Source organism: Colletotrichum destructivum, chromosome 12 (genome assembly GCF_034447905.1).
Source record: "Colletotrichum destructivum chromosome 12, complete sequence".
NCBI classification, from domain to species: Eukaryota; Fungi; Ascomycota; class Sordariomycetes; order Glomerellales; family Glomerellaceae; genus Colletotrichum; species Colletotrichum destructivum.
In genome coordinates, this window is record NC_085907.1 from 647,577 (window position 1) to 667,320 (window position 19,744).

General features: G+C 49.7%; 7 protein-coding genes across 7 annotated transcripts; 5 read left to right on the forward strand and 2 right to left on the reverse strand.

Moving 5' to 3' along the window:
• Positions 1–4,214: 4,214 nt before the first annotated feature.
• Positions 4,215–6,135, forward strand: CDEST_15589 (Putative zn(2)Cys(6) fungal-type DNA-binding domain-containing protein). The gene is made up of 2 exons (XM_062931744.1): positions 4,215–5,555; positions 5,615–6,135. Exons 1-2 carry the CDS (start codon positions 4,999–5,001, stop codon positions 5,838–5,840), a joined length of 783 nt encoding a protein of 260 aa, XP_062787795.1. The 5' UTR covers positions 4,215–4,998; the 3' UTR covers positions 5,841–6,135.
• Positions 6,136–6,354: 219 nt separating this feature from the next.
• Positions 6,355–6,715, forward strand: CDEST_15590 (uncharacterized protein). Its single transcript, XM_062931745.1, has 2 exons — positions 6,355–6,530; positions 6,588–6,715. The coding sequence occupies exons 1-2, from the start codon at positions 6,431–6,433 to the stop codon at positions 6,680–6,682; spliced, it is 195 nt and encodes a 64-aa protein (XP_062787796.1). The 5' UTR covers positions 6,355–6,430; the 3' UTR covers positions 6,683–6,715.
• A 2,992-nt stretch (positions 6,716–9,707) lies between these two features.
• Positions 9,708–10,311, forward strand: CDEST_15591 (uncharacterized protein; the record flags this gene model as incomplete). Its single annotated transcript, XM_062931746.1, has 2 exons — positions 9,708–9,796; positions 9,864–10,311. 2 exons carry the CDS (start codon positions 9,708–9,710, stop codon positions 10,309–10,311), a joined length of 537 nt encoding a protein of 178 aa, XP_062787797.1.
• Positions 10,312–11,250: 939 nt separating this feature from the next.
• On the forward strand, positions 11,251–12,528 carry CDEST_15592 (Putative High mobility group box domain superfamily; the record flags this gene model as incomplete). Its single annotated transcript, XM_062931747.1, has 4 exons — positions 11,251–11,909; positions 11,965–12,144; positions 12,184–12,294; positions 12,412–12,528. Exons 1-4 carry the CDS (start codon positions 11,700–11,702, stop codon positions 12,526–12,528), a joined length of 618 nt encoding a protein of 205 aa, XP_062787798.1. The 5' UTR covers positions 11,251–11,699.
• Positions 12,529–13,332: 804 nt separating this feature from the next.
• CDEST_15593 (uncharacterized protein) lies at positions 13,333–13,509 on the reverse strand (the record flags this gene model as incomplete). Its single annotated transcript, XM_062931748.1, has 1 exon — positions 13,333–13,509. One exon carries the CDS (start codon positions 13,507–13,509, stop codon positions 13,333–13,335), a length of 177 nt encoding a protein of 58 aa, XP_062787799.1.
• Positions 13,510–14,863: 1,354 nt separating this feature from the next.
• On the forward strand, positions 14,864–16,281 carry CDEST_15594 (Putative zn(2)Cys(6) fungal-type DNA-binding domain-containing protein; the record flags this gene model as incomplete). The annotated part of the gene is made up of 3 exons (XM_062931749.1): positions 14,864–16,131; positions 16,171–16,198; positions 16,249–16,281. 3 exons carry the CDS (start codon positions 14,864–14,866, stop codon positions 16,279–16,281), a joined length of 1,329 nt encoding a protein of 442 aa, XP_062787800.1.
• A 419-nt stretch (positions 16,282–16,700) lies between these two features.
• Positions 16,701–17,935, reverse strand: CDEST_15595 (Putative tetratricopeptide-like helical domain superfamily). The gene has a single exon (XM_062931750.1). The coding sequence runs from the start codon at positions 17,792–17,794 to the stop codon at positions 16,715–16,717; it is 1,080 nt and encodes a 359-aa protein (XP_062787801.1). The 5' UTR covers positions 17,795–17,935; the 3' UTR covers positions 16,701–16,714.
• Between the last annotated feature and the right edge of the window lie 1,809 nt (positions 17,936–19,744).

Sequence of the window (19,744 nt, forward strand, 5' to 3'; positions counted from 1 at the left end):
CCTCGTCAGCCTCGTCAGACAAGCCGGCTACTCAATCTTCCTCTCCACCGTACAAGGAGAACGCAGGTCAAAGTTCTTCCTACTTCAACCAAGAGCAGTCAGACTCCGATAGGGACACCGAACACAGTTCTGATTCCTCGTCCTTCTATGCTGCCCCAAACAGCGCTCCAGCAATAAGTCTATATGCTGGTTTTCCACTCCGGAACAGTGTTATCGTCGACTCTGGGACTGGATTCCACATCTGCAACGATCGCTCTAGAATGAAGGATCTAGACTTCAGCCATTCAACAGAGTTCACTACTGGAGGAGGAAGAATGACAGCTATCGCTCGCGGGACTATGAAGATCCGCCCTAACCAAGGTGGTCTCAGGAAGAAAGGGTTTATCGTACGGGATGCCTGGTATTGCCCAGACTACCCTGTAACCCTCATTGGAGCTGAGCCCCTGAAGGAAAAAGGCCTGATCTTCACGGTTCGCCATCCAGGACTTGAGACCAGAACAGGAGAGGTCCTGTATCACACACCTTGGAAACATGGTCAATATCTCCTGGAGTACCACAATCATGACTCAACTATTGCTCAAGCTTCATCCTTCAACAACAACGACACCACGACGTCAGTCCCAGCAAATACAACCTCCGATAAACACGTTAGCTTCGTTCTTTCAGACGCCCAGCCTGCAGCCAAGCGAGGTCAACCTAATTCCAGGGATCCTCTTACGCCCTCCATTGCAGAGGCCATGATCTGGCACGAACGTCTCGGCCATCCAAGTGCAAAAGCTCTTGAGCATCTGCTCAAGACCAGCCGAGGAATCAAGATTCAGGGGGTGACAACCATCGAATGCGAGGCTTGCAGCACAGGCAAGGCGATTCGTAAAGTCTCAAGAAGGAGGCCTGACCACAATCCGACCGCCCCAGGAGATTACGTCTCCATAGACTTCTTCACACTGAGAAGGACCTATAATGGTGAGAAGATCGTCCTGCTCGTAAGGGACGAATGGAGTGGGTTTACATGGGTCCGGTTCCTCAATTCTCGTAAGGAGGGACTCCAGGCGATCATTCAGATGGCCACATTTCTTGAGCAACAATACCACTTCAAACTCTCGATCCTTCGCCTTGATTGGGAAACAGCTCTTCGAAATGCCTTCGACTTGTGGGCAGCAGATAACGGCAAGCTTATTGAGCGATCTGCAGCCTATACTGGGGCTCAAAATCCAGCAGAGAAGGCTGGTGAGATTCTCTTCAAGATCACCAGGGCCCTACGATATCAATCACGATTCCCAGAGGAATTAGCCCCTGAACTTGTGAGAGCTGCAAATTATCTCAGCAACAGAATGCCCCGCAAGAGGCACGCTTGGCAAACCCCAGAGGGATTGATCAATTCTTGGCTCAACTCTAGGCCCTGGACTACTCATCAGAGAGCTGAGCTCCCCCAACTTGCTCATCTACGACGATACGGCTGTAAGGCCTACCCTCTCACTGCAACATACCTTAGAGGGGAAGAGAAGGCGAACAAGACCGAGCCTAGAGCCCACGTTGGGTATCTCTGTGGTTATGACAGTACCAACATTTATCGCATCTGGGTCCCAGCAATCAACAAGGTCATGAGGACCAGAGATGTCACATTCGACGAAACGAAGCTATACGATCCCAGCCAGGAGGATACCAGTCTCCTTCATCGAACGGAGCTAGAGAGAGTCTTCTCTATTCTGGAGATTCCGATTCCTGATCCTCAGAGTGAAGATCTCCCCATGGATTCACGACTGTGGAATGACGAAGACCTCCAGCATCATTCAGCTGCTGCAGTTGGACCGAGGGATGCCAGGGAACAGTGCTTCGACCAACAGCGAGAGCCTCAACTGCCTACTCCTACTGGCTCTCCAGGAACACAACTTCAGGAGTCACACACTCCTTCAGTTGAGGGGGTGGAAGAGCATGTTTTAACCTATACAGACCCAGAAGAAGAGACAGTTACTCAGCAACTGTCACTACAAACAACTTCAGACTCAGATCAACCTTTCATTCAGGACCCTCCTACTCCTGAGTCAACAACCCATGAAGAGTCACCCACTCCGGATACTGCAATTCAGGATCGCTCGCCCTCCACCTCATCATCATCCTCAGCAACGACCGCTGAGTCAACAATCCACGTCGCTGATTCTTCGGATGCTCCACCTCCTACTATAGGTACAGGGAGACCAAGAGGACGACCAAGAGGAAGTCGCAATAACCCTATTTACAATCGGGAAACGCCAATTGGTCAAACCAATCACCAACCAGAGGCAGCTACAAGATCCTCTCGCCGACTTAAGGATAGATCTTCATCAATCAGATCTTCCTTCTTCCAGTTGACAGATTCAACCAAGGAAAAGGACAGATGGGACGACTTCGCTCATGATCTAGGTCAAATTCATCGCAGAGACCTCCCCTCACCTCCCCAGAAATACTCCGAAGCAAAAGAGCACAAGTTCTGGCCCAAGTGGCTGGCAGCAATGAACGTGGAATATCGAACAGTCTGGAAGAAGGGCACCTTCGAGCTTACCAGACTAGAAGACGTCAATCAGAAGATCCATCGAATTCTTCCTCTCAAGTGGGTATATACCTACAAATTCGACAAGCATGGATTTCTCAAGCGATTCAAAGCAAGGATCTGTGTCAGAGGAGATCTTCAGCCACTCAATGGGCTGGAAACCTACGCATCGACACTCGCTGGAAGATCGTTTCGCAGCGTCATGGCCCTTGTGGCACGTTTCAACCTAGAGACGATGCAGCTTGATGCTGTAAATGCCTTCACTAACGCTACCCTTGATGAACTGGTTTATGTCTGGTTCCCTCCGGGCTACAGCAGGCCGGGATCCTGCCTCATCCTTCGCAAGGCACTCTATGGTCTGAGGAGAAGCCCTCTTTTGTGGCAGAAGAGCCTCTCTGATACTCTCAAGAAACTTGGACTTGCTCCCCTTGATGAGGACGACTGTATCCTCATCGGTAAGGGAGTCCTAGTCTTCTTCTTTGTGGACGATATTGCTGTGATTTATCGTAAGAAAAACAAAAAGATGGCCGAGCAAGTCGTCAAGGGACTTCAAGAGATCTACGAGATGAAGATCATAGGAGAAATGAACATCTTCCTAGGCATACGAGTCATCAGAGACCGCAAGGCTGGCAAGCTTTGGCTAAGCCTTGACAACTACATTGCCAAGATCTGCGACGAATTCGCAGTGAACAAGAGGAAGAAGCCAGCTGGGACACCAATGGCTGTCGACAACCTAGCTCCTAACGATCAGGAAGCAACTCCAGCCGAAATCCACCACTATCAGCGACTTATTGGATCCCTCAACTATGCAGGAGTCGTTGGAAGACCAGACATCTCTAGAACTTCATCCAGACTCTCTGAATTCCTCACCAACCCATCAGCCAAGCACAAGAAGGCAGCCGACGCTTGCCTTGACTACCTCGATCATACTCGTTATCTCGCGATCGAATACAACTCTCAAGGACCAGGAACTCTCTTCTGTGCCTCAGATGCCTCCTTTGCTGACGACCTCGCAACTCGCAAGAGCACCCAAGGGTATATGATGATGATGTTTGGTGGCCCTATTGGCTGGAGGTCATCTAAGCAACGTCGCGTTGTTACCTCGAGTACTGAGGCTGAGCTGGTCGCCCTCACGCAAGCTGCAAAGGAATACAAGGCCACTATCCGACTAGTCGAACAACTTCAGCTTGATCTTGATGGTGACTACTCTCTCCAGTGCGACAACCAAGCAACCTTGAGACTCCTCACCACCGAGAGACCTCAAGTGACTAGCAAGCTTCGTCATATCAATATCAGCAATCTTTGGCTTCGTCAGGAAGTCAGGGATGGTCTCATCAACTTCAACTGGATCAAAACCAATGAGATGGTCGCAGACGGACTCACCAAAGCACTGCCAGCTCAGAAGCACTGCCGATTTCTAGCCCAGCTAGGTATGGCAAACGTTGAGCAACAAGTCAAGGCTCTCAGAGAAGCCGAGATAGCTCAGGCAGCTTAGATGCTTGGGTAGGATGATCTGCAGACCAGATCAGCAGTGGTCACAACACCACACGACTTGATCAAGGGAAATCCCAATCTTGGGTCTTCAACACTACATTACCCTACCTTCTGTCGCTCTCGCTAATCGTCAGTTATCAAAAGCTCTGCTTTATCCAGAGACACAACTTCAACAGTTGCTTCTCTGAGGGGGTGTGACAGAATCCATGCATGCTTCTATGCGAGTCATGGACATAACCCATCCAGGATGGTCTGACTGTACTTAAACAGGCCAGCCTGTCATTTCCACCTGGCCCTAGCTCTGGAACAGTTATTAGGATAGCATTAGGCCCACAAGCCTGTGGTGATCCCATCCACTCTTTAGTACGAATAAGACACTCTTTTCTGCTCACTCATATATGCATATTCCGCTGGCCACCCTGACTAACCGTCAGAAACCATGACCTTACGATTGTTGTCTTGGAAGCGGGGCGTTTCCGTTGGCTGTGAACGCCGCAGCGGAGCGTTGGAAAACAGGAACTTGATAGGCCGGTTACGTCTCGGAAGAGTCTCCGAATCAATCAACAGAACAAGGGCGGAGCACTGAGCCTGGCAACTAGCGCACCACCACTACTACCACCACGACGATCTGACAGGGCATTCCGATAGGCTACAGCGTACATGTACGGACGGATGCAGTGCTTGCATCTCATCGCCATGGAGCATGCGGTATTGTTATCCTCACTACAACATTTTAATCATCAGCATTCGTTCTTCTTCTCCCTCTTCGTCTGAATGTATGCTTTTACAGCATAAGGGGTATCTTCCCCCCCCATTCCCCCCATTTCGAATTCTGTTGCTTGATTCTGGTTTTCTCCTCATCGTCGAAGCTGTGTGAGCATGCCGACTGCTGAAATACTCCGAGCCCCCCCGACCCCAAGCCAGACAAAAGCGAAGCGGGCGGATTTGCTGCTCAAGTGGTTGCGGCTCCCTCGACGATGAAATCTCAGCGAGAGATTCTACCCGCAGGCCCATCAGTAGCCAGCAGCGCTTCATCAGGACGGGAGTCAACCCCGCAATCCGTTACTGGAGCCGCCACAAGTGCGTCTAGACGCTATCCCCAGATAAAGATTGCTTGCACCTTTTGTCGGAGGAGGAAATCAAAGTGCGATGGTCACCGTCCCGTGTGCTCCATGTGCGCCAGCACGGGCCGTGCAATGTGTGAGTACGATGGTGGTCCAGACGTTACCCGTTTTGCCGCCCTCAAAACCAAACATGAGGAACTGCAGCGCCGCGTCACCCTCTTTGAAGAATTCTTCCACCTGCTGTCGGTGCGCTCCGAGGCCGAGTCCGTCGAAATCATCGGCCGCATGCGCACCGCCAACATCGAAACGGATCTCGAAGACCTCGTCAAGTTCATCAAGAACGCCGACTTGTTGGTGCAACTGGCCTCCGCCCAGTCGGAACAGACACCTCCGGCCTCGGGGGAGCCAAGTGTCGACGCGCACCTCCCAACCATGCCACTGGACGACACATCCTCTCTCCTCGAGCTTTTGTAATATGACCTAGCCCCAAACTCCCTTTGGGCTTTTGAGACTGACAGCAAGACACCAGAAAATCGGCCGTTTCCAAACTCGACGTCTCGGCCCAGACTGCTTTACTCGACATGATTAGACATAATGTAGGTGTCTTCGCCTCACGCGAAGGCGGTCGATCAGGCTCCACCGAAACAGTGAAACCGGACGGAGAGGCACACGCAGAGATGAACGGCGTACGACCCCAAGTACATATGGGGTTTCTCGAGCGGCTACTTAATGATGGCATGATGAGACCGAACTGACGCGCGCATACCAAATACCCTCGGAGATTGGAGCATCCTTGGAGGATGGCCCCGAGCGAATGAGGGTCATGAGAGGGCGGCGGTCGGTTAGCCTCAAGATGGCACGAGAGCTTGACCAGTTGATCGCGGTGAACTCCGCGCATACAGAATACGAGCCGAAACAGGCGGCGGGCTTGGGAAACTACCGGGTCGTAACAGGGCGTGAGGATTCCTTCTGAAATCGGGTTCGGCTTTCTTTGAGAACAACGGTGGCCGGGATTCAAGACTGGGACAGGCAGGATGAACTCCTCTCTATGCATATTAGGTTTTCGTTTTAATTGATGGGGGGACATACTCTGAAGCACGCACAGAACGACCTTTAAAGGACAATTGAGTGTTCAGGCTGACCAATGAACAACGATGGTCTCCCTTTTGCGTATTGAGCTGAGGATCCACCAGTGAACCACCGACATGGACGTGACACCACTCAAAAGTGGGCGTCTCAGGGGATCGTTGGAGCATAAGTAGCTGTCGACTCTCTCAACCCGTCCATAAATGTACATCTCGGGACCACCATTGTCTCTCTTCCAAGTCCTCATTGCCACTTCATCATGGATCGGTATCCTTGCATCAACCGATACAAGCACGGCGTCGACTGCCCCATCTGGGTCTATGTGCACGGCGCTCGATGCGAAGATTGCGTTATGGTGCGTAATGCTTCAAGCTTTGTTTGAATGGAAAATTGGACTGCTATTAAACTGATTCTAGCACAACCAATAAGGCCGGACTATGCTGTGGAAGAACAGTCATTTGCCACGGCCGAGGGTCGTGAGAAGAGCTGGGGTAGAAAGGACGTACATTAAGCAGGGCTGATGCCAAACAATGTCGTGACAACTCAACTTTGATCCCGCGAACTCAACGCACTTGCTTGTTGTCTTCCATGTGAACGGCCAACCATGGAGCCCTGTGTTGAGCAGAAGGTTGGACGACAATTGATTGCGGATGACCACCGAAGCACGGCGGCAATTGCTGTGCGCCATGACTTGTGTGATTGTACCGGCCATACCCTGGACTAGCCGGTCGCAGATAGGAGGTGCTTCTTGCTGCTACTCGAAATCATATCCAGTCTGATACGTACTATCACTGGTTAACCACAGCGGGCCTAAGATGCCCTCGCTTAAGTAGAATCGACTCGATACGTTCATTACTCGCCAAAAGGCACAGTCGAGCCAGGGTTGCCCTACAAAGGACAGCCGCCACTTGTTTACATGAATCTATTACAGGTCCAGCAGATTATTCTAAGCAGTACAACCACACTTCTTTCCATTCGTTATGCCTCTAGTGACTATACTAAAGATATGTCAGCCCCCACCGGACAGATTGACGCGCTCCCCGCATCCTATCGCGACGCGTCAACTTCACCACCATCACGCCACGGTACCAACGACAAGTTTTCAGATTTGCCAGCACCATCTCTGAGGTCTTCGCAGTGGTGAAGAAATCTAAGGGGAAGGCGGGGGTGTTGGGAGGTTCGGGCGCGGACCAAGAGGACCCGGGCGCGGTCGTGGTGGTGGGGTCGGAGGGGCGGAGAGGAGGGCGCTTGTGTGTGAAAACACGATCATAGGACGCAGAAGGTTCTTGTAAAAGTGTTCTTGATTCCATAGACTATTTTTTTCATAGTTTGAAATGTATTTCAGAGTGTAGTCCTTGTCAAATGTGTTTTTCTGAGGACAGCATCATGGCTGGTTCTCCGCAGGGTGACTTAATTCGGTGGTCGGTAGTCGTACATGAGAATGTCCAATTCCCCCCCTTGGCCTGTACAAATGCTTCTCAACTTCATCGATGGCCCAGTTCTTATGTAATGATCCCCCCAGCCCGTCCGGGAATTTCCGGGCCATCACAGGCTTCATCAGAGCATTCCGGTTACATCAGTGTTCCAGCCCAACTTATGATGCCTTCATTTGAGTCATGATACCTTCGTTCACCTTGGTATATAGATCCTAGCAGATCCTTTCCTTTGTATAGTTAGTCCTAGAGAGGAGAGCCCACTTATAGATACGATTCCTACGTACCATGCTTACGACATCTTACAACTCACACATGACACTGTCCGCAGTCGGTTCTTCAACGCGTGAGAGCTGTTTCTGCCAGGCTACAGGCACAGAACACCACAGGCAGCGATGAAAAATAGGAGGGGCGGCAAGTAAGAAGCAAGACCACCCATGAACAAGTTGCATATAGAAAGATGACAGCTGGAAGAGCCTGTAAAGCGGCAACACAAGCATGAAATACTGCACCTAACCAGAGCCAGAGAGCCAACACTCTAGGGGCTATGAATAAAACTGGAGAACCTAGAGCAAAGCATCAAGGCCGCTCACTTATACCGTAGTGTAAAAACAGGCACATCAAAAACCGCAAAAAGACAGTGACTACCCCAGTGTCTTTCAATAATAACTGATTGGATATGACAGCAGTTCGCATTCGCCATCAGGTATCTTCAAGGTCATATCTGTCTGTCCTCCTACACTACAAGTCATCTTCAGATCGAGAGGTTGGCCCATTGCTAGGGTTTTAAAGGTCATTCAGGCAATGCCGCGGTGTAGCTTTACCAACAACGCCAATACCTAATAACTGCAGTCCTCAAAAGGTACCCAAGAAACTACCGCTTGAGAAACAAGGAGATAGAGAAAAACCAGGCCAGGGGAGAAGGAGGGGCTATCTCGACCAAGAGGTGACGGTCATTGGTGGCTTATAGTCCGGGGGCGTCGTATTGGCTGGGTTCACCTCCGGCCTCAACTCGGCGTGTGATTGATTCACGGTATGCGGGTCAGATAGCTTGGCGGCACAAGACGCGCAGGGCTTGAGTGTGCGCTGGCGAACACCCTCAGCCGTTGGGGCAATTGGGTTTCCGGACACGTCCTGCATATTTCAAGGGTCGCTTCTCTAGTTGAGCATGCCGATCAAGGCATCACTAGAGGGGCGTGCTTGGAACGGAGCTTCCCCGCCCGGATGTGTGTGTACTGTCAGACGAAATACATGAAAGTAGCTGGCACCTTCTCAGCCAACTGCCCCAAATTTCAGCTGAGGCGTTTCTAACCACCGTACTTTGCTGGTCTAGTCCAATCCATAATCACCACGGGGTCTCTCCTTTGGCACATAACCCCGGGTCTGTGCGTTCAGCTCTGGATGATGTGGTGACGGAAAATGGTCCGAAGTATTTGACAGCCGCTGATTGGGATCGCCTTTTTGACGCGCCTGCGACTTGGCTTTCACGTCACTATGATGGCTGTAGCTCCCAGACTGGGCACACAGTGGCTGGACAATTACGAATCAAAGCACTAACCTGTTGCAGCTTGCATGCCCCACGCCGACAGCGAACTCCATGCTCAAAACACACATGGCACGATGTAAGTTATTACGGCCGGCGGTAAAGCCGAAAGGGTCACTGTCACTCTGAATGTTGTGTGCCATTCCTTGAAGCCATACAGTGTCCGCTTCCAGCCCGTTATGTATAATTGCTCTTATCACTCATACTTGAACATTTGCCCAACATTTTGCTGAACACTGTGCTAGAAGTCAGCCTAACTAGGGTACATTCCCTTTGATCCCGCTTGTTCGTCCAGGTACACCAACTCTCCATTTCAGCACTTCCACCCTATGAACCCATTCCCCCGAGGGCGGGACATGTAGACCCCTTCACCTGTTGTCTGCCTAGTCATACACCTCCTTTTTGTTGAAGTTGATGTCCGTCTATCCCTTTCTATGCTTCATCCCTTCAGTTCGGTTTGAATTAATGCTTTGAATTACCACAAATTTATTTTCAGTCACAAATCTGCTTGTCTGAAGCGTGTTAGATATCGAGCCATCCTGGACCCTTCCACCAGAAGAATGACCTACAACAAGTCCCCCCAAATGTCAATGTTCACCATGTTCGAACATCAATATGCCTCCCTAGCCGCTGTTCCCGTTTTAAAAAGGTTCTCACGTCACGCCACTTATAGCACCTTCAGCAGCTCCGCCACCGCGGACAAAGACTAGACACAGATCTCCAACATTGCAGACCGCCGGCGGGTTCAGAACCGCATTGCCCAACGTAACTATCGTATGTCTACAGCCACGCCGCAATGTTAGCGTTTACACTCTTAGAGAGACTTTAAATGACAGTAACATAGGAAAGAAGTGCAAGAGACGCCTTAAGGACCTTAAGAGGCGGGCTGGTCGGGAAAGCACAACCATCACACAACCTAAGCGCTTAGATCAGCGTTCGCATGTTGCTAAGATACCAAAAGTAATAGAATCCATAAACAAAAGCCAGCATATAACCCCCGCGGAAGCCAACAAGGCCTCACTTGCGCAACATCAGCCTAACATTTGTGAGAGATTAGAGATTGCCCTAATCTTCACCTACGCGACCTGTTTTGCACTAGGAAACATGATCTTCGCTCCCTCGCACACCACGCAGCCTTATCTCATAACCGCCAAGATGTACTAAGTGCTAACGACGCACTACAACAGCGCCATCAAGCTTGAACAATCCCTAAGTGACGAATAGCCTCTATTGTTACATGGATCCTGACAACAATCCTGGCATTGACATAAACCTGCTAAGCAGATGACCTAAAGAGAGTTACATTACTTTGCAGGACATGCTGGAATTTGCTGACTATTGACAATGCTTCCGCAAATGCGCCCTCGCTTGTGCTCCTCATCCTCGCCTTCTTGGAAGCCCGGGTGTACCACCCTCGCCTACACCGTCGAAGGAAAAGGGGTAGCACCTAATTACCTGGTCTTAATTGGTTATTTGTCGCAGAGTGCCCTGATAGGCAGCCCGGCTGCCAAGGCCCTCGGAGAGACGTATGCCCGTACCAAGGGTCTAACAAGGGGTAAATTAGTTACTCACCCACCCGTCAGAACCCCTTTCTTAGACTCTAACCAATGCAACCGCACTTCCAACTCTATTTCTACCATATTCTGCTGACCATCGCGACAACTGAATGGGTCCGGTTATTATTCTGTCAACCACCTACCTTTCAGAACTTGGCTGGCTTTGATTCAAATTACTGCAAGCCAATCTGGCGCTTCACGGCATAACAGTCATGCGCCCCTTAAGCTTGCTATTTGTGAGTGGAGTGAGGACGGTAAGGATGGATAGTGGTGGTGCCGCCGCGATAGTGCTGCGAAGTTACTGTGATGATAATGTGACGATACTACGATGGGTGTGATGATTGTCATGTGTCCATTCTTTACCCCGGTCAAACTCACCGTGGCCAACTGCCACACACCTCCATTCTACATGACCTGCCCCAAAACAGGCTCCATTAAGGAACTACCCTTGCTACTACACAGTACAGAGTTTAGGCGACTACCTAATGTGGCCGGACACTATCCTCTTTTAAAACACACTCGTGACAGAGACCCATCTACACTTCGTTAACCTCCTTCATTATGTCATCGACATTCTTGCAACTGACTTGGTACACCTACGCCACGACTGCTGCGTCTTTGTCGAGAAATCTTTACAAGATCAAGTCCGCACTGTTTCTACCTACCTCTTTAGCTTCCAACATCGTTACACAACCGCAGCCAACCCACACGGTTTGGATCATTCAAGGGTTTTTATGACTTTTGCCGGAACGCTAAACATCGAGAAGTGTATCGGCTTCAAGCCAGAGAAACGCGCGGCAATTCGAACTGGCGAGCATTTTCGACCAATTCCTATCAATTTGCTTCTGAGATAAATATCATCGCTGTATTCGTACGCCAAATGGTCAATTAGACAATTACGATGTAGGGGAAAACTTTCGACATTAACCCTCGATTTTCCACGGCGACAAGCCAAATACCCCAGAGTATCCCAAGGGCATTCTTCAAAGCCGGATCATGGCGCAACAACTTGAGCACATATTTGCAGAGCTAGGCATCCCACAGTATCTGGGTATCTGCCTCGAACAAGGGTTCAATACTTGGGAAGCGATAGTGGCCACTTTAGAATCCGATCTGTACGCGCACTGTTCGATTGTCGTACTTAAATCTGAGACTAACGATGGTTACTTTAGGGACGCTCTTGGAGTCAAATCAGGTTATCGACGTGTAAGTTCTAAGTGCGTGGTCCAAGTAGCAACGATGAGACCTGACCAGTGAATAGGAACTGCAAAGACGAATCAATAACTTCAGAGGTCTCGCTCCTGATACGTCGTTAGTGTCACCATCAAGAACCACTGCTTGTGGGCCTATGCTTGAGGCAAAACGGCCAGGATCAACACTTTTGGGGCTAAGAACAGATCTGTTCTTACCAAATGCAAGTGTCGCCGACACCCAAAGGGTTGTGCTGACTAAGTCCATGCCTTCACTGTAAGAGTAATAGACTAAAGATCTAAAGCCCGATGATAACACGCCCGAGCGATCGCCGTCAGCGTTCGTGCTGTTCTCAAATAGTGAGAATCGAGGTCAACCACCATTCATAGGGAACCTTAACGTAGCTTAAATCAGTGTAGAAATGCCTGATGAGCTTCTGAAGGGCTAAATCGTAGCCTCCACCAAGATTTCCAAGCTTCATGGTGAAACCCGGCAAAACTCAACACCCCTTGAGTAGGAGCTTTATAAGACTCGTGCGGCCAAGGCGAAGGAAAGATACAAACCTGACTTGACCGAGTACCAGAAGACAGCAGAGTACAGAAAATACAACAAGTGCCCACAAGAGGTCAAATAAAGGCAAGCGAGGTCAAGCCAAGGTGCGTTTTAGTCAGTTGCCCGGAAACATATGCAGGCTTAACCCTACCTCAGTGAAAGATCTCCAAGCCAAGTGTCAGGAGTCTGATTCGGGCGCCATTTTTGCATGCCAAGTGTACAAGCAAGACATCAAGGAGTCTCAGGAGCACTGGCAGCGGTAACGGAAGCCACCTGGGGAGTACACCGCCTACCAACTAGAATCAGCGAATGAGTTCCGTGGTGTCTGGAGGGGTCTCAGTGTTCGATGGCCGTGCCTGCGCAATTCTTGGCTACCGAGAAAATCGTTTGGAATCTGAACGAGGATGAGTGCTCTAGTGCCAGCTGCCAAAATTAGTAAACCGATGTATTCGAGAAAAAGTGTAAGGTACGGTGGTGCCAAGGCATAGTATAGTGGCGGATCGCAACCGTACTGCAATCCACGTGATGTGAGATTCACAACGAGAATCCACCGATTCCGCTTCAGCTCAAGGGTCACCACGTGCGGGTTCTTAGTGTCAATATAATGTGGGAGTTAATCACTAAAAAGGTTCTCGTTGAATTCAATAGTGCCCTGGCGAGGTGGGTCTGATGGAGACGCTCATTGCGCCCTTCCCGAGACAAGTTCTCCATCGTTTGCAGCAGTGGTCTGTCTTCGTCCCTCACCAGCAGTGACTGGCGTCATTCTAGTGTTCGCCGTATACCCGCTGCTTCTCGTCAGTTCATTCCGCCGTCCAGTCGCATTATTAAAAAGTCTCCACTTTTTGGCTTTGTCGGTTACGTTAATTTGGCTGATTGAATGATAGCCTCAGTCGGAGTGTGTCGTGGCCTTGTTTTGCGAGTGGGCATCGCATGCATAGCCGACCAGGATCGTTCGATTCTGAATGCTGTGTCCACCTCGTCCGTGGGCAGCACACCTGTCAATAGCGTGCTGGTAGTAAAGGCAACGGCACACAGAGTAGAGTTCAAAGAGTTGATAACACATCTGGATTGTTGTTTGAGGTGGATTGAATAAACGAAGTGTATATTGTTGTTGACCATGTGAGAATTCAGACTCAGAAGAACCACTCCTGAATGGATTCTGCCTTTGCGACTTATTGCACACGACTATCGAAACATGAACAACTGATTGATAGCCATCACTGGTTACACCGGCTCTCAGAAGAACAGCAGGTGGCGTACACCGTTACTGTATGTACAGATCGTGAGATAGTTCAGTGATCGAGATGTGTATTGAACGACAGGGCTGACTTTGTACCATCTTACTGAGGAGGACCAGTATCCTTCGCGTAGTCATGTCTGGTCTGGCTTTCGTCCAAAGTTGCTATGTGCCACCATGATTTTATGTTGCCCATTGGTCGCAATATGTTCCCCATTGGTCCTGTGGTCCTGATACGGGCTGGGAGCTAATGCATGCAAAGATGTCGTGTTCATCCTACTTAGCGGAAAACTTTAGGCGAGAGACAGGAAGACAGCTTCCCAGATCATTGAGCTTCTGGAAATGTCGATTACGTTCCTAGAATGTGGCTTTTCCTTCTTCTGGAGTTTGGTATCAATGACAAAATGGCAACAGTCCGGTTCCTAAATGCCGTGCATGAGTCGCCTAAACATACCGCATCACATGCTAGTGACTGGTGACTAAAATGCCATAGTCCCGAAAGAACCCATGCTGACGATCCAATGAAGATGACTGCCAATGGCTAGCCGAAGTTATTTTTTCTCGCCTCGGCTTTTCTTTAGAAACATGTGCTTGAAACTAAGAAATTTGGTCCCCAAGTATCATAGACTGCTTCTGCGAGCACAGTCTCTACAGAATTTAGCATGGCGACGTAACGATCATCTTAGAGTTACCCCATTTAGCATGTAGCTGCTTGTATTCCTCAACAAAAGACCTTTGAAGTAAGCAAATGTAGTTTCAGATTAGCCCCGCCATAATCAATACGCCCAAACATCTCATTGTTCATCGTTACGAAATTATGACTGCACAGCAAGGCAGCATGCTTACCTGTACATCTCATTGGCCTCTGATATTCACCATTTGCTCAACAACTTGATCAAGGTGTCAGCATGGTACTTGTGGGTTGATGGAGATACTGGTCCGGGCTTCTGCTGTGTTGGTTCCCTTCCACACTCCAAAATAGGCAGCAGGTTCTGTCTTTCGACTGATTGCTCAGGCACAGCTACTTCAGCTGTATTCGATATCAATCTAGCTTTAATAGCGACTTGACCCTCCAATTTCACCATGTTCCTATGTTATGTACGCTTTTGTCAGATGAGGATACTCCCTCTTTTTCAGAGAACGTCATTCCGAATCATTGAAAGACTTGTTCTGGCCAACAATGCCATCCAACTCCAAGCCCCGACAGAGCCGACTCCGGGACTCTTGTGATGGATGCTCCCAGGCGAAGGTGAAATGTTCCAAAACAAGGCCCATTTGCTCCAGATGCCTGGTTTGCGGCCTCGAATGCTTTTTTTCACTCTCAAACAGAGCCGGCAGTCCAGAGTCTGCTCAAAGCGCATATTTCCCCGCCAATACAGTACGAATGCATGTTCCCGATATCCCCCCAATCATGAACGAAGAAAGCCTCATGTTCGGTCAGCACTTCAGTGCTGGCATATACATCACTGAGCCTGTCTGGCACACCCCAAGCACCACCACCACCAAAGACACCATGAGCATAAATTATCCTGTTTACTCTGAGCTTGCCATACCTGGCGTCAACCATACGAACGCTAGACATCAAGCCCCAACAGCAGACATTTGTGGTGACGCCACATTTTGCACTTCTTCCATCAGCTGTTCTGCTGGGTCTGATCCCGACAGGATGATAACTACATCACAAATGCAACCCCAGCGTGGGTACTCTCAGTCCTCGAATGTTGCAATTGCAACCAATATGATACCATGGGAGTACCCAATGCAACAGGGGACAACCCCTTTCACAGCCATACCACCCGTCATCCACATGACTGCAGCAACCTACGATACAGGACCCTTCAACACACCTTATGTACAGCCCGCAGTCGAACATGAACAGCCATCCACAAGGGGCGGCAGTTTATGTACGTGTGTCTCTGTTTGCCTGCAGTCACTCGAAGCACTGCACAACGCCTCGTCTCCGCAAGTCCCGCCTCTCGATCTCGTGCTCTCCCTTAATCAAAAAGCCGTCATAGGATGTGCCGCCATTCTCTTTTGCTCGAGATGCATGAGTCAGCCAGATACACACACAGCCGCTATGCTTGTTGCCACAGTCTTTGGCGAGATTATAAGGTCATATCAGAACGCAAGTACCATCTACTTCGAGAACGAAACGGCGACTATGGCCACTCAGATCAGCTCCGAAGGCCATCTCGGCGTCAGTCTCGGTGCGTACAAGCTGGGCGATGAGGATGGCAAATGGCTCGAGATGGAAATCCTGAATCTTGAGTTTCAAAAGCTGCAAGCGATCTACAGGCATTTTCGAAACATCTACACTGATCTCTCCAACGATCCTCAAATCAGCAAGACGATGATTGATTATCTCGATCATAAGCTCAGCATCGCACTTGAGGTCATCAACTGTCAGAGAAGGAGTATGAGGCCGCTGAACTATGCGAAGCGCACATCGTAAGTAGGGTAACTGCAGCTCCAAAACCAACATTCAAGCGCGCTTCCCCGCTTCTCGCAATCTCTGGTGAGTATACTGTGTCCAAAACTCATGGGCAATTCAAGCACTGATTGCAGAAGTTCAGCGGCATCGTGACGAAGGAAGCATAGTCCCAGGGCGGGAGCCCCAGACGGCAGCATAACAGGCAGCGATTGAGGTGGGTTTATCTCGGTGGCGGCTCATGGCACTTTCACATAACCTGGGAGACCATCGCTCAAATGGAACTGGCCCAATACACTCGTTTCTCGCCAAAAGGCATAGTCGGGCTAGGAGTGCCCTACAAAGGATAGATGTCACTCGGTCATCTAGATTTACCACAGTTCCAGCAGGTGACACTAAGTGAAACAACCGCACTTATCTCCATGTGTTATGTGTGCCGCTGGTGACCATACTGAAGATCTGTCAGGAAGGTTGCCAGGTGCATTTTTCTTCGTTGGGTTAAGCATTTCTTGCACCGGAAGTGGCGGGACAAGTCGATCTGGAAGCAGGATTTGTTTAGCGTTCCTCGGTAGATTCTACTGTCTTGATACGAAATCTGCTCTATTAATTTGATTCACCGCTGTCAATTGCTTTCTCTGCCCTTGAGTTGTTCCGCTCCCACCTGCCAAGTGTTCTCAAAGCAGACAAGGTATTTGGGTGAGTGGCGCCTTGTCTCCGCTTAGCAGTAACAAGGAAACTCCGTAGCAGAGTAATTGCATCCTGAGAACGGCCTTGGTCCATCCAGAGATGGGCTAAATTATTCATGCTGACCAGCGTGTTAGGGTGTTCCCTACCAAGCACCGTTGAACTTGTCTTCAACACCTGCACATTCAACCTTTCGGCCTCCTTCCATCGGCCTTGTTCCCAGTAAGTTACTGCCAGATTGACCATGCTGGTGAGGGTGTCGGGATGCTCCATTCCAAGTACCCTGTTTCGCGTCACCATCACCCGCAATTGTAGTTCCTCCACTTCCATCCACCTGTCTTGACTCTGGTACGTCGATGCCAGATTAGCCATGCTGATGAGCGTGTCGGGATGCTCTTCTCCAAGCACGATCAAGCTCATTTCCATTACTCGCACCTCCAACTCTTCAGCTTCCTTCCACCGGCCTTGGTCCCAGTAGGTCGATGCCAGATTGGCCATACTGGTGAGTGTGTCGGGGTGCTCCTCTCCAAGGTCACTTTGATTCAGTTTCATCTGCCGCAACTCCAGGTCCTCCATCTCCTTCCACCGTTGTTGATCTTGATATGTCGATGCGAGGTTGGCTCTGATAGTAGACATCATGGCCTCTCTCTCAATATCCCCTTCGTGTGAGTCCATGGGATGAAGCTTTGGCGGCTGAATCCCACTGCGGAAAGTGATTATGCCGGTTTTCGAGCGACCATGAGCCTCCAGAGAGAGTGATATGACAACCGGATCGACACAATCATCATGACCTGCCAAAAAAGACTGCAACCTTTCTTTGTGCCAGTCGGCAGGTACGCCCTGAATCCGGTAGTTCATGACACCTCCCACTGAAAAGCCGTTTACCAGCGCAGTAACTGATTCCGTAGGTGGGGGGGCGTTCGGTGACCGACGATAGAATACAATGCTCAGGATCGAAAGGATAGCTAAGAAGCCGATCTGGCTTGAAGACCAGGCCATATCTGAAACTGTAGGTTGAATGAAGAAGAAGATGTAAGGTTCTGTGTGTAAGACTTCAGTGCGACGAACCTAGTTATACAATTACCCCTCAGTGGGTGCACTCAGTGCTCATGACGGCAAAATGATGGCTAGATGTTAGAACAACCAAGCACAATTAATTTTCCCGAACTGAATATGCCGCCGGTAGCCACACTGCACGTTTCGTCACAGGGCCATTTAAACAGCTAGATCCCTTGCAAAAGTCAATATGCCACGCCTAAGTTATTCGGGGGTTGCCAGCTGTACCCGAGTAAGTGGGGGAAGGAAGGGTACGATTAGCAGAAGTGAGGGGGCGGCGGCTCAGCTGCATGACTTTGGCACAGGCTTACCTTTTTCTGGACTAATACATAAGTCAAAGCACCCACATTTCGGCCACCCCCACATTTCGGCCACCCAAAAATGCCTCATTTCCCCTCAACACCATGACTACCCTCTAACTTCAAACAAATACAACATTTACAGATCTTATCCGAATGGCTTCATTTTTTGCACATACCTTTGTCTATACCTAATAGTCAAATATACTGAAGATGAGATCAATCAGGCTGTTGAAGCTATCAGCAACGGCATAAGCCTAAGGAAGGCAGCACATGAGTATGGGATCCCTAGGACAACCCTTCAGTATCGACTCCATGGAACCCAGGGTAGGGCAGCTGCTTTTGCTGACCTTCAGAGGCTTTCTCCTGCTCAGGAGGCTAAGCTGGCTGAATAGGTGCGGATTCAGCATGCCCTTGGGCTCCCTCCTTCACATCAACAGGTCAAGGAGTTCGCTGGACGTATCCTTCATGCAATAGGGGATACCCAGCCTGTAGGAAGAGGCTGGGTACAGGCCTTTATAAGGAGGAATCCATCAGTCAAGGTCCAGAGAATTCGCTCTATCAATTCTAGACGTGTTAATAGAGCATCTACTAAGGTCATCAGGGACTGGTTCAAGCATCTCGCCATACCAGAGATCATCAGCATTAAACCAGCCAACAGATACAACATGGATGAGACTGGTATCCTTGAGGGCCAGGGCTCTAATGGGCTGGTGCTGGGCATGTCTGAGACGAAGTCTGTTCGCAAGAAACAGCCTGGATCAAGGGCATAGGTATCCATTATTGAATGCATCTCTGCCCTAGGCCATGTTCTGAATCCCCTCGTTATATATAAGGGCAAGGCAGTCCAGAAACAGTGGTTTCCCCTGGACCTTGGCCCTTATAAAGGATGGCAATTCACTGCAACAGAGAATGGATAGACTTCAGATGCCACTGCAGTTAAATAGCTGCAGAAGGTCTTCATCCCTCAGACCCTTCCTCAGGGCAAGGAGGTCAGGCTGCTGATCATGGATAGACATAGGAGTCACACAACGACTGACTTTATGTAGTTATGCTATATAAACAACATCCATCTATTGGTCTTACCACCACATACCTCCCATGTCCTCCAGCCACTTGATCAGTCAGTCTTTAGCCCTGTCAAGGCAGCCTATAGGAAGGAGCTTGGATACCTTAGTCAGTAGAATAATTCAACTGTTGTAGGCAAGAGGAACTTTATAGGCTGTTATCAGAAGGCTCGTACTGCAGGTATGACGATGCAGAATATCAGAAGTGGTTGGAAATAGACAGGGTTATAGCCTGTCTCTATGGCGAAGCCTCTGATGAGCTCCCTTCTACTCCCAACAACACCAAAGCCATCAGCATCGTCAGATCAGATCAGCAAAGGGCAGTCTGGAGGCAAGGAAGCTGAGGGATAGGCATCTGCTTCATCTGCAGTAGCATGGTCAACGCCAAGGAAGATAAAGGATCTGGCTGGCCAACTGAAGCTATTCACAGAGCTAGACAATAATGCCTCTACTCAACGCCTCCTCTTCATAAAGGTGAAAAAAGGCTTCAGCGAGCAGGCATATAACCTAGCTACTGCCCAGCATAA